We start from the raw sequence: 13,236 nt of genomic DNA on the forward strand, positions 1-13,236 counted from the left end.
GTGCAAAAGATTCCATTATTGGAATAAAGTTCACCCATATCCAACAACATCTTGATCCACCTAGAACTAGAGAGGCTTGCCAGTCTTCTCACCATAGAGCTGAAGAGGGAGCTTTGCACTCCTGATGATGCCTCACAGCCTTGCTTTTCAGAAATTAAGTAACCCAATGGACTGTATCAAGAATTCAACTGAAAACATCCTCATGGAGAACTAAGACTAATTTGCATGTAAACTGTTACTCTAATCACGTTTATACAAAGGCATGGCAAATCACTGAGCAGCTGTACCAAAACAGTGATACAGTGTTAATTAACACTGAACTGGATCAGGGATTTCTGCAGGACCAGTCCTGGGAGAGGCAGACCCGTGCTGGCTGGCTCTAACGAAGCTCAGCAGGAACTAGTTGTGGTTGCTGTTTGCTTGCTTTTTGCATAGCTGCACAAACCATTCTGCATGACTGACCAGCTGGACCTGCTCTCATGCGAGGGACTGTCACCAGAACCAGTCAGGACTGCTCCCCATAGAGCAGCTGTGATCTACTCCTGGACCTTGAAACGTGTCCATTTACTTATCCTATAATTCCTTTACCCAAGTAGCAAGTGATACATTTTCCAGTAAATCCCGTTCCTAAAGAAAAACATAGAAAACTAGCTTGTAAGAGTAACTACAGCTAGTGTCTTTCTGCCTCCCCAGCTTCCATGTACACAAGGGACTGAAACTTGCGCAGACCCTTTTCTAGAAGAGGACACTGTATTTAATTAGTCATTTTTGTCGGTGGGGAACGCTGCGTCAGAGAATTCTGTAAGAGTTTTTTTTCCTTTATGCAACAAGTAACTTATTTTAGCAGTAGCTCTATTGTAAGGCCTGTGCTCACTTTCCTCAGCTGATCACCAGGATCTGCCCTAGGACAACATCCAGCTCTGCAGGGCCTTTCCTTCCTCTGCCCTGCTTCCCATGTGCCTGAGCTGGAAAGGAGCATGCATGCACTTTAGCAAGGTCCTTCAATCTGGACAATTTGGAATAGGCGATGAGATTTTGTGCAGACAAAACCTTTGTTTTTGAAGTACTGAGTGCACATGAATTTGTGTCTTCTTGTAGGTTTTGGTCTTGATAATACAGGGGGAAAACCCAACCTTTTTTGGCTTTTGGTTTGGTTTTCGGTTTTTTTCCTGAGCCAACAATATGTTTGCCTGCAAACTTAAACAGAAATAAATGAAAAGAAGCTTTTTGGCAACTTAGTTTCTTATATGAATGAAAAAAATCCTTTCTGTCTTCTGTATCATCTCCACCTTTACTATCTAATTGAATTTAAAATGCATTAATTCTAGTAACACCAGTACAGAGTACAGGTTCTTCAATCACGTACAAAATATTCAATCATGTTTTATGTTAGAAGATAAGTATTTGAATCAAAAAAATCAAACTAACTCCTCTAGAACATTATTAAGTGCTCACTCACATATTTTAACAATAGTAGCAGCATGTAGTGGAAAGCTGATTGCATGTTCCTCCTTTGCTTGTGTCCTTCATTCACTACATATAATAGAAAAACATTTTAGTTTTGTTCACTCCCTAAAGCTTTTCATGGACACAACTTATTAAATTAAGACATTCTGAATTTTGTAAAATACATTTAGTAATACCAAATACACTTCTTGCCTTCCAAAATCTAGACAAGCAAAAAACCCAAAATGCTTCTGATCAAATAAATATGCAGGTTTATTAGAGCAAGTTTCCATGTTTTAAATTTGCAATGGTTTCACAATGTTTTGTTTCCTTCTGTTTCCATTAGGATACCCTCATGATAATCCAAAGTAGCTGTTAAAAAAATATATCCACAGATGAACAATTAAAAAATATTGGCCGCATCTTCCAACATTACAATTAGGTGAAAAATTCAGTATTTACAAAAAAACTCTGGAAATCAAATATTGACAAATTTTGTTGTCAGTTTAATTACATAAGCTATAGGACACACACAGGGGAAATTTATGCTCACAAGCTCCAAGTGTAAGCCTAGATTTTGTAATGTATTTGAAAAAAACCTAAATTTATACTTTGGGTCTGTTTGGTTTAATACACATACTGGTCATTACCCAGTTCATTTTTATTTTCAACAATATTCTACACACATTTTTTCATTATATTTTCTGTTTGAATGTAAAGTGTAATAGAAAAACCATTCAATTATGCAAACAGAACTAAATTCTGTTAGTACAGCTAATTGGTTTTTAATACATATTTCATGTACAAAGAAAGCAGTAGCACAAACAGAACACTAGGCAAAGGATAGTGTACTTAATTTGAAATACTTGCAGTTTCAGTAACTGTGAATTACCTACTTGCAAAATATACACAATACACATAATATGCACAAACACACACACAACATCACTGCATGCTGGTTTTTTTGATTAAAATATAGCTTCAGGTTCACAAACCTTCATCCAGAGCTGGTGAGAGCTGTAGTCACATTTGCATATTAAAGGTGGTCAAAAAGATAGTCTGTTAAATGTAAGCCATTCCACCACACTGTCCTCTGGCTTCTAGTGCTCTGAACCACAGCAAAAACAAGGAAAGAGAATGGAGCTGAGATTTTCTTTAGTGACAAAAAAAAAATAAAATTATTTTAGGCATAATGTTCCCTATTCTTTGCCCAAAATAATCAGTGGGGAGCTTCTGGAGTGGCTTAAGATGATCTTATTCTGCACCTAACTCCATTAATTTTTGCTACCATTATTGAGGCAGGCATGGGCTCCATCCTCGGTGAAAGCCACATGCAATCTCCTCAAGCAATTAGAAAAGCAATCTTGTTTGTTAGGTTTTGTCGAGAAAGAAAGAAAGAAACCTGCTGCTGAGCTTCCTCCCTGCATGCACGTTCTGCAGCCCCAGTGCTCCAGCAGCCAGCTGGAATTGTGTCAGCAGTCCTGCAGGGAGCCAGGGGAGCTCCTGGATTTCAGGATTTGGCAAGCTCAGGAAAACAGAGCAGACAGGTAGCTGTACCTTTCTAAGAGATTCTCAAGACTTAGAAACTCAGCAAAACTTACTTAAGGAGCTTCAAAACCCAACCTCAATATAAGATACAGGCTCCAGGGAAAGATGTGTAATAGGATTGTTTACCATATAAATGAACTGCAGTCAATTTAGCATGCATTGTATTGAAAACAAGCACACCTTGAATGCTTTGTAATTACCAGATGTGCTGGGATAGCTTTTTATTGCAGCTTACTGACAATTTTTAAGACAATTTTCATGAGCTGGCAGCAAAAAATAGTAACAGAAAAAGACAAGACGACAACATTGACAATTTTTATATGGTTCCAGAAGACTTGTAAGTTTGATTCTCAGATCTGTGTCTTGAAATGCACTGGCTCTACAGCTCTTACCAAATGGCTACACTCTTCTGAGCTCGTGAGGCTATTTGCTTGACAACCTAGCAATGTAGCATGATCCTAGATGTCCTAGTGAATTAAAAAAGAAAAGATGGCATTCCTACCAATAAAGCAAGTGGTTCTGGTATTCATTATGAGTTTTCTTGGTGTGACTGTTTGTAACAGTGCTGAGTTAGTCATAGTGTATCATACTTATTTATCAACATATATTTTTAAAGTTAGTTTAAAAAAATGAAAGTAGGTGCAACAATACACACGCACACACAAATATGCTGTATAATTCCCATCAACATCAAGGGCAGAGGAAATGTCACCCCAAAAATGAAACCCCACAATACACATAGAGACATGGACAGCACTGAAAGATTTGCCTTCATGAGGGCTGTTGAATTTCAGTGTCTGAGAACTGCTAGACCTTTACAAGATGAAGCATCACAAGCAACTGAATTCAGCAGCTCAGAGTCTGTCTAACCCCATTCCTTATCTGGACAGCCAAAACTTTTCCCCTACTCCTTTCTGGTAATGTTTAAGGCTAAACTGTAATCTTGCTCATATTGTCTTCTTTCCCTGTGACTTCATCAGACAATCACGAGAAGTTTTATGCATTAACACTAGAGTGGAGTTAGCCCAACACATGACAACTCCATTGTTTTGACTGTTTTAAACAGCAAGCAACAATGCACTTAGTATTTTAGGAACAGACAAAAATTAAAATAAATTCTATTTAAAAAAATAACTGCTTTATCGTTGCCACACCTTCCTGACCAGTTGCCCAAATCCTAAAAAACTTCCAGAAAATAATTTACATACTGCAGCATAGCTTATCAAGCAAGGGGGCACTTTTTGTCTCTTGACCATCTTAGTCATTCCTTGGTACCATGGTGGTGGCCTGTATTGGCAGAAAGTCCATGCCACAACCTTCCCAAGCAGTGTGACAGGACTGCAAGCCCTGCCTGCCCTGAGGGCTGTCTCACGTTGGGATGGGGATGAAGCTGCTCGATCTGGAGTGGGGCATCTCCCTCCATGTGTTTAGGCTGTGGGTCGGGCTTCTGTTGTTGGTGAAAGAAGTCTGTCGCCTGCTATTGCTGTTTGAATCTTCTTTACTCAGCGTCTGCTTTATTTTTTGGCAGCAAGGGAAGCTCTGTAGGCAGTCTTGGAGGAGGTGCCCACTGAAGAACATGTAGATCCACGGGTTACAGCAACTGTTCAGGCTGGCCAGCAGAGCTGTAACAGTAGTTGCAGTGTTTTCAGAATCTGGGGAGGGGGGGAGAAAGATGTTTAATCAGCAAAAAAAAATTTGCACCATTCAGTCAATTGCTTCATTAACCATTGGATTTATTTCCCTGAATATTTGAGTTCTAAATGTTGAGCTACAGCATTTTAAATAGAAAATGAGAACATAATCAGTAAAGATCTTATTTATGTAAGGCTGCCATTAAAGTCAATGAGGATTTCTCTGAACTGACTTCAAAAAGCTGTGACAGAATAAGTTATGGGGTAATCCATCCAAAATAATGATTTAGTCACATTTCCACTGATGTGTATCCATGTGTTGATAAGCTCCTGCTTTAAATACTGAAAGGTTTTTTCCAGACCCTGGGAGACAATGGTAAAATTGCCACTGCTTTCAATAACACTGAATTTTGCTGCATATATTTGCATGCTGAAAAGTATTGAATGCTCAACTAACTACTGGATTGTCCATCAAGTCTGGGTTTTAGAGGTTGAATGAATTTTACTTAAGGGAAAAATAGAATTTGGCGCTATGGCATGAAAAAACTATGGTGTTCTACCTTCAATAACTAGTTAATAGTTAGATCAAATACTCTAAATATGTATTTAGTCCAATCAATGACTAGTGACTTTTCTTTGTAAATATTGGATCTTCAAAAAAGTATCATTACTTTTTTTCATATATTTAAAGAATCTCTTCAAACACACCTATCAAATAAATACCCATCTGTTCAATTAGATTTAATTCCCTTTGAAGTAAAAAAAAAAAAAATCTGTTTACTGCAAGCTTTTGTTTCTCTATCGAGATCTGCACTATAGGCTTGACTTCAGTCCCATATCAGAGGTAATCAACACTCTCACTACAGTAAGTGATCATCTGGGGATGTTTTTAAAAAATCAGGAAATTATGGATTCCAGTATTTTGATTTGCTGTTCTCTCATTATAAGGAAACAGAATATATGTCACTATGCTGCCTGTCATTACCTATGTAATAGCTTTTAAATTCACCAAATTTTTTCAGCCATATTTAACAGGGGGACACGTCTCTCCAAAGCCTAAATTGCCACTGATTCATGAAAATCAGTGACTTTACTAATGGAGCACTCAGAGGTGACTGCCTTGCTGAGAGGAAGGGTTCAGGCTGCGCTCAACCCTATTATTTGACAGCAGCTACAGGAGAGAAGAACTAAGTTCTCTCTTTATGTAACTGCTCCGACATGTGCGTGTGCACACTTCTACACAATACTCAACATTTCTAAAGTTTTCTTATCTGCAGCTTCAAACGGACGAAAATGCTGCTGGTTGAAATTGCGGCAGCAAATGCTCCGGTTTCCATCGGCTCCTTTTGCGGCTGCCGCAGCCGCCCCTCCGGCTGCTCCCGGGCCGGGCCGGGCCGAGCGCCGCGGCCGCCGCCGCTCCCGGGGCCGCCCGGTCCGGGACTACGAGCGGTGCCGGCGGGGCGGCCCCGGGGGCGCGGCTGCCCGGGGCTTCTCTTCTCCCCCACAGCCGCTCCTCCCCGGCGGGACAGGGACCCGTGCGGGGCCGGGAGGGCGCGCCCCGCTCCCGCTCTCCGCGCCTGTTTCCCCACGCTGCGCCCCGGGACAGCCGGCTGCGCTCCAACGCGAGCGGGGCTGCCGCTGGGGACGAGCGGCGGCGTCACCTACCGACCCAGGGGAAGCGCTGGTCCCACACGGACCACATCTGGATAGTGAAGAAGGGCGCCCAGCAAACGACGTACACCGAGACGATGACGAAGGTCATCTTGACGGTGCGGATCTTGGCGCGGGAGATGGTTTTGACGTTGCTGACACAAGGGGCGAGCAGCAGCCCCCGTCGCGGGCCACCTTCATCACCTGCCCGGCGCCCGCCAGCCGCTGCTGCCGCCTCCCCCGGGCGCGTCTTGCCCCGCACGTTGCGCCAGATGCGGTAGCAGATGAAGCCGTAGCAGATGATGAGGATGAGGACAGGCGCGATGAAGATGCCGCCGGTGATCCAGGTGATGTAGGCGCGGGGCCCCCAGGGCATAATGAAGTGCGCCCAGCAGTCGTAGACCTGCGAGCCGCGCTCCACTTCGCTGAGGGAGAAGATGAAGTACTGCGGGGTGCTGAGCAGCAGGCTGAGCGCCCAGGCCGCCGCGATCATCCCGTACGAGCGTTTGGTGGGCTGCTGCAGCGTCTTCAGCGGGTGGCAGACGGCGATGTAGCGGTCGGCGGTCATGGCCACCAGCATGTACGCCGAGGCGAACATGCCGAAGACCTGCAGGTGCTTGACGACGCGGCAGAGCCCGTCGGGGCCGTGGAAGCGGTGGGTCACCTCCCAGCAGAGCTGGGGCAGCACCTGGAAGAAGGCCACCACCAGGTCGGCCAGGCTGAGGTGGCGGATGAAGAGGTGCATGCGGGACGCCTTGCGCGGCGTGCGCCGCAGCGCCAGCAGCACGCTGCCGTTGCCCACCACCGCCACGGCGAAGGTGACGGCCAGCACCGCGATCTCCAGCTTGGCCAGCTCCTCGTCCCGCCCGAAGGGGTCCCAGCCGCCCAGGCTGCCGTTCGGCGACCCCGACCACGCCTCGGGACTGGGGCTGCTGCCGCCGCCGGGCTCCGCCGCCCGCCACCGGCTGCCATTGCCGGGTGAGGGCACGGCCCGCGGGGAGCCGGCGCCGCCGGCGAGGCGCATGGAGGGGCTGCGCGCTGGGGCCCGGCCCGGCCCCCGCACCTCCGCTCGGCCGCCTTCCCCTCCGGCGGCCCGGAGCGCCGGGCCAGGCGCCTTTATCCCCCCGGCCGCGGGAGGCGAGGCGAGGCGAGGCGAGGGGGAGCTCCCGTAGCAGTGGCTGCCCAGCCCTGACGCCAGCCCCCTCCTTCCCCGGCAGCCGCCGCCCGCCCGCCCCGCCGCGGGAGCGGGGCCGCTCCGCCCCAGAGCGCCGCGCCGAGCGGGAGCGGGCACCGGCCGCGGGAAGGGCTGCTCGGGCCGGAACGGTGCTCACGGAGAGCTCCTCACGGTCAGGTAAAGCAGCGCTTGTAATTGCGAGTAAAACAGCCGTAATCATGCAGAGCAAATGGATGTCTGTCAGCATCAGCCTGCGCCCCGATCTGCCTTCTAGCCAAGGCAAAGTGACTTGTCGGTGAGAGGTGCTGGTTTGGTCCTGAGAGAGTCTGCCTGCGCCTTTGGCATTTCACTGGGATCAACCCCAGAGATGTAAATTATTAGAAAAAATAGCAACCTAATGTCTCTGAATGTTTCAGGACTTCATCTCGGGCCATAAATATTATCCAAGACTTAGGATAGGTCCAAACCACACGTTTCTGCAAGTACAAGCAAAATCTCCACATCTGCTGGAGAGTTTCTGGCAGCTGGCCATTAAAATTCTTGTTTTAAGCACGGTTTAGATGAGAGTGTTCTTGCTCTTGGTAGAATGAATGGACTTGGTGAAAATTTTGGTCCCGTTGTCATGAGTGTGGATTATATCCTGATTTCACTGGTACCAGAATTTGATGCTTCATTTAGAAACTTCTTCCTTCAGCCACACAAAAACGCATAAGATCACAACAAAGAAATACTCTCTGTTGGATACCAGCCCTACTGGTTTTTTTTTTTTAGTAAAACTCATATGTCTCTTCATAGGTGATTACAGTTAAATTCAGTTACAAAAAATATGAGATTTTACAGGGAGAAGAAAACATGGGAAAGAATGCAAGATTAAACCTTACTTCTTTAGTTAAAAAGATATTTTCAAAATTTTTGACTCCAGAAGAGTTTTAAAGCTTAAAATACAAGATTATAGGCTTCTGAACATGTTAGCATTGTGCAAGGCTTTATCCCAGGCTTTTTTTTGTCACTTTCTGGGCTTTTTAGCCCCTGAGAGGCTATGTGCACCCACCCCAGTGTGTCACTACCCTTCCTCTGCTTGGGGATCAGTGGCAGGAGTTTAGGAGCACACCTGCTCCTACAGGAGTTTTCCAATTAAAACTGCATACCCTCCCAAAACCTGGAAATACACACAATAAATGTGGATATCCTAAGCTTCTAGCAAACTTGTTTCTTTAAATACACTTTTGTTCCAAAACCTGATTTTTACAAACAGTTCAGTGCATTATTCACAGCTTACTGCCTATTTATTGTGTTAGACCTGGGAAACTGGTGTGTGACTACAGTTTTCAGGTCAAATAGGGGAAATTGAAGCTGCATTTCACAAATCTCACAAGGCTGCACCACTACCAAGGCTTCTTTCACATTCCTTGCCTGTGTCTCTGACACGCTTTACAGGAGGTGAATGTTACGTAAATGAACAGTGTTACTCAGGAAACTCTGCTAGCAGATTTTCTGCTGTGCAAACCATGCAAGGATCATAAAGCTCTATTCACTGCTGGGTAGGTCATCCATTAACAGAAGAGATGATACTCAGGTTTGACAGAGACATATTTTTAGTAGCCAGACAATAAGATAAAAGTGGTTGTATTTGTTCAGGATACTGAGAACTGTCAAGCCCACATCAACTCAGAAGTATTCTTTTTCCAACCTATTCTTTGTTCCTCTGAATGGCCTTTATAATAATGTTTCCAGAGCAAAGGGCTGGAAAGTTGCCTAAATATCATTGCACAAGGCTGTACCTAGTGATTACATGCAGTGTTAAGCATGATACTGATAATAATTTTTATTCCATTTTACTCCATCAGACAGATATCTCCAAAGTCTAAATTGCCACTAATTTAGAAATAATCTAGGCTAGTCTTGATGTATTTGCTTGTTTCATTTCCCAAATTGATCAAAATTGATGTTTTTAGATAACAGACCTAAAGAGGATGCTATAAATTCCTTTGTTTCAGCAAACCTAAATAAGTCAGTTGAGAATTTTATTTATATCTAGTAGTTAAAAAATACCCTCCAGACAAATTCATGACTCTGAAAGTTTCTATACTAGATTAATCAGCATCTAGTCTGATCTGGGTTGCTAAATCCTAAAAGTATTGGTGTTCTTCAAATTAATCAGTACTTGTAGAATACCCTTCCAAAGAGAAAAATTGCCACTGGGAAGGCTGATGGAGGAAATTAACATTTTTGCCCCGTGATTCACCTGTAGTTGGAGCTGAAATCTTGGTAAAGAAAATTGATGCTGCTGTTACAAGAAACCTTTATGTGTTCTCACTAAGCACACAGAGTTCTACAGAACTAAGAATGGTAAGAATTTCTAGCATGTTCTCTGCTGCCATACAGGTTTCTGTAAAAGTGCTTGAAAGTTGACAGATATCTTTCTGAATGCTGAACTCATTGAAGACTGAATGGCTTCTGTAAAGTACTCAAAAACCTAACTGGAACAAGATCCAGTGTGTTGCCAAATGCAGCTTTACCTCCCGACTTAACCTCTTCCTCCAGGCAAAAGAAATGCTTTGAGTAAGTCAAAGACTCAATATTCAGATCCTGGGAAATTGATGGTAATTTGTATTCTGCAAGATAACTTTTAAACAAAAAAAAATGAGAGGGAGCTTTCAGCATAATCTTCTTCAGGAAAACTGGTTGGAATTGGGTTGGAATTTTAGTCAAACAATGGTTGTCTGCCAGGTTTTGTGAAGAGTTGCTCTAGCAGCGGGAGCTACAAAAAATCAATATAAGCAAAAAAAAAGTTAAGCTTTTAAAATAAATTCCTCATGCAGGATAAGGGTTAAAGCACTGCTAAAAAAAGGGGGTTTGTTTATTTGTAGACGATTCAGCTGCCTTGTTAAAAAGCACATAAAATATCTACATAGATATGAACAGCTGTCTCCTGCAATTTGTCTCCAAGTTCAAAGTATCTGTAATGCTCCCTTTAACTGACACAATTTAGTAAATAAGGATGAGTTTGATAGGCCTTCCCAGAGAGCCAGGAGGCTTAGATGCTCCAGATCCTGACATTTAAATTCACAGTTATGGGAACCAAGCATGGGAAAAAGCCCATATGCTGAGTGAGGGACTACTAAAAGCTGGAGTCACCAGGGAGGCAAGCAGACATGCCATTCATTGCCATCCCTGTGAAGGAAATGCCACCTGAAGGCAGACAGGAGCACACAAAGCCCACAAAGCAGACTCCCAAAAAATGCCTTGTTGGCCTTCTATTGGCCTAGCTTTTGGACTACCAGAGCAAAATCAAGTGAAGGATTGACCCAAACTGCCTTCAAAATAGATGACAAGTCTGAATTTAGGATTCTGAAAAGGCTGTAGTACAAGATCAAGAGACAAGTGAGACTAAGGGCCAACTCCTACTCTGGAAAACACAAAATTAAGAAAGCATCAGTAAGAGAGAGAAACTCAAGATTAGCCCTCAATATTCAGTCTGCAAGAGCCCAGTTCAGTGTTTGGAAATGAAGATAAGTGGCCAGGAAAAAAAAGAGCTTTAAGGTTATGCCCCAAGTGTTCCTTTGCTTGTTAACTGAAAGCATAATTAGATTCTGGTATTTGTATACACAGGAAGTCACGTCTGGCCATCCCTGTCATACTGCATTTCTTTTCATGATGGCGTGTCATGATTTAACCACAGTCAACAACTGAGCACCAACAGCTGCTCTCTGCATCCTCCACAGTGGGATGGGAGAGAGAATCAGAAGGAAAAACACATGGCTTGAGATAATGACAGTTTAATAGGTAAAGCAAAAGCTTTGCACACAAACAGAGCAAAACAAGGGATTCATTCACCACTTCCCATGGGAAGGCAGGTGTTCAGCCATCTCCAGGAGAGCAGAGCTCTGTCACGCACAGCAGTGACTTGGGAAGACAAATGCCATCCCTCTGAACATCGCTCCCTTCCTCCTTCATTCCCCAGCCTGATATGCTGAGCATGAAATCACACATTGTGGGAGATCCCTGTCCCAGCTGCATCCCCATCCAGCTCCTTGTGCACCCTGAGTCCGCTCACTGGTGGGGTGTCCTGGGAAGCAGAAAAGGCCTCAACTCTGCCTAAGCACTGCTCAGCAGAAACAAAAAGATCCTGTTATCAACAGTGTTTCCACACAAACCCAAAACATAGCTGCATACAACCTACTGCAGGGAAAATTAACTCTATCCCAGCCAAACCAGCACATGGAGGCTGACTCTGATATTCAGGCAGCATTGCACAGGGACCTGTGCAGTTAGATGTCACCAGAAGAAGCAGCATGTTGCCCTTTTCCTTTTGCCTCTTTCCTTGCATACTTTGTTGACCTGGTTGACAGTAATAGGGGCCTTCAGGATACAGAGTTCAACCTTTTCCCTGAAGAAATGTTAACACAGCAGCTTGTCTGGATTTCAAGGCAGTGAAGGAAATGGGCATTTTAAGGCCTTTGTGTGTTTATAACCTTGTGAGAAACAACTGCTCACTTTTTGAAAATTTAAAAAGGTTTATTAAACCTTGACAAAAATACTACAAAAGGACTACATAAGGAAAAATTCGCAGCACTGGGAACTGCCCTCGTGGATACCACCTGGCTTTGTCTTCAAGATGGATGCTCAGTCTTTTATACCCCTGGGGGTTGCATCAGCCAGCCCTGCTCCCTCCCAAAATCTGTCAGTCAGCTCTTCTTTGCCATTTATGGGTGGAAAGTGCTTTTTTGTAACTGGATTGGAGGTCAGCTGTTGCCATGCCGCACCCCCTAAGCACCAAGCTTTTCCATTCCCACCTGCCCCAGGTAAGGGACACGGGTGCAGCTTCTTTGTACCTGTCCTAGACAGCCCAGGCTGTCTGATGGCAGCAGTACAGGGGGGAAAGGGAACTGTGGGGAGAACAGAGGGGATCTAAACTACAATAACATAACTGTACATCACTAAAGCTTTTCTTAATATTCACACAATAGTAATCTCTTAATTGTGAGAGCCAATCATCTCATTATTCATCCATAACAACCTTGTTGAAGGAACAAATCAAAACAGCATGGTGAAAGCTCCTGCCTTTCCCCATTGAATTACATTGATCAGATTTTCTACATGTCCAAGGCACAATAAAAATCTGCATAAGACAGTTTAACTAGAGCCTCAGCCAGCAGATCTCTCATTAAATCTGAAGAATTAAAGTAATTAATCCTTAAATCCACAGAATCATTCAATTTTGCCATTAGCAGAATAAGAAAAAATTTAAGCTGATCTTCCTCACATTAAGCCTACCTGGTGAAATTGTGTAATCTCAGGGTTCCAGACCTGAAAGAGACTTAATATGCGTTTTGCATTTCTACAGATATTGCTTCAGTGTTTTTGCTTTAAGCACATAATCAGTAGATTTACCTCTCAGTTCTCTTATTCCAGAGATATGAAAGGTTCTTATTTCCTTGAACCAGTTTCTAAATTACTCCTATCTAGAATTTCATTCTGTATGTAACCTACTGTGGTGGGCTGATGCTGGCTGGATGTCAGGTGTCCACCAAAGCTGTTTTATCACTCCTCTTCAGCTGGACAACAGCTTCTCCCAGAGGCTGTACCTCTTGTCGCCCCTTACCAAAACTTTGTCACATCAGCCCAATACACCTGTTGTTTCTATCACTGTGTTAACACCTAACTTACTTATGCCTTTTACAAATTTTGATTTATCTAAGGACAATTTATTAATGACTCTTGCATTCTCTCCTACTCATCACACACTATGCCAAGACAAAGGAAAATACTTCAAAAAATTTGGTG

At 43.9% G+C, this 13,236-nt stretch overlaps 1 protein-coding gene across 1 annotated transcript; it reads right to left on the reverse strand.

The window, feature by feature from the left end:
* Window positions 1-1,701: 1,701 nt before the first annotated feature.
* Window positions 1,702-7,299, reverse strand: AVPR1A (arginine vasopressin receptor 1A). Its single transcript, XM_059472417.1, has 2 exons — window positions 6,291-7,299; window positions 1,702-4,646 (listed from the first exon to the last, which is right to left on the reverse strand). The coding sequence occupies exons 1-2, from the start codon at window positions 7,297-7,299 to the stop codon at window positions 4,363-4,365; spliced, it is 1,293 nt and encodes a 430-aa protein (XP_059328400.1). The 3' UTR covers window positions 1,702-4,362.
* Between the last annotated feature and the right edge of the window lie 5,937 nt (window positions 7,300-13,236).

Source organism: Ammospiza nelsoni, chromosome 5, assembly GCF_027579445.1.
Source record: "Ammospiza nelsoni isolate bAmmNel1 chromosome 5, bAmmNel1.pri, whole genome shotgun sequence".
Lineage (NCBI taxonomy): Eukaryota > Metazoa > Chordata > Aves > Passeriformes > Passerellidae > Ammospiza > Ammospiza nelsoni.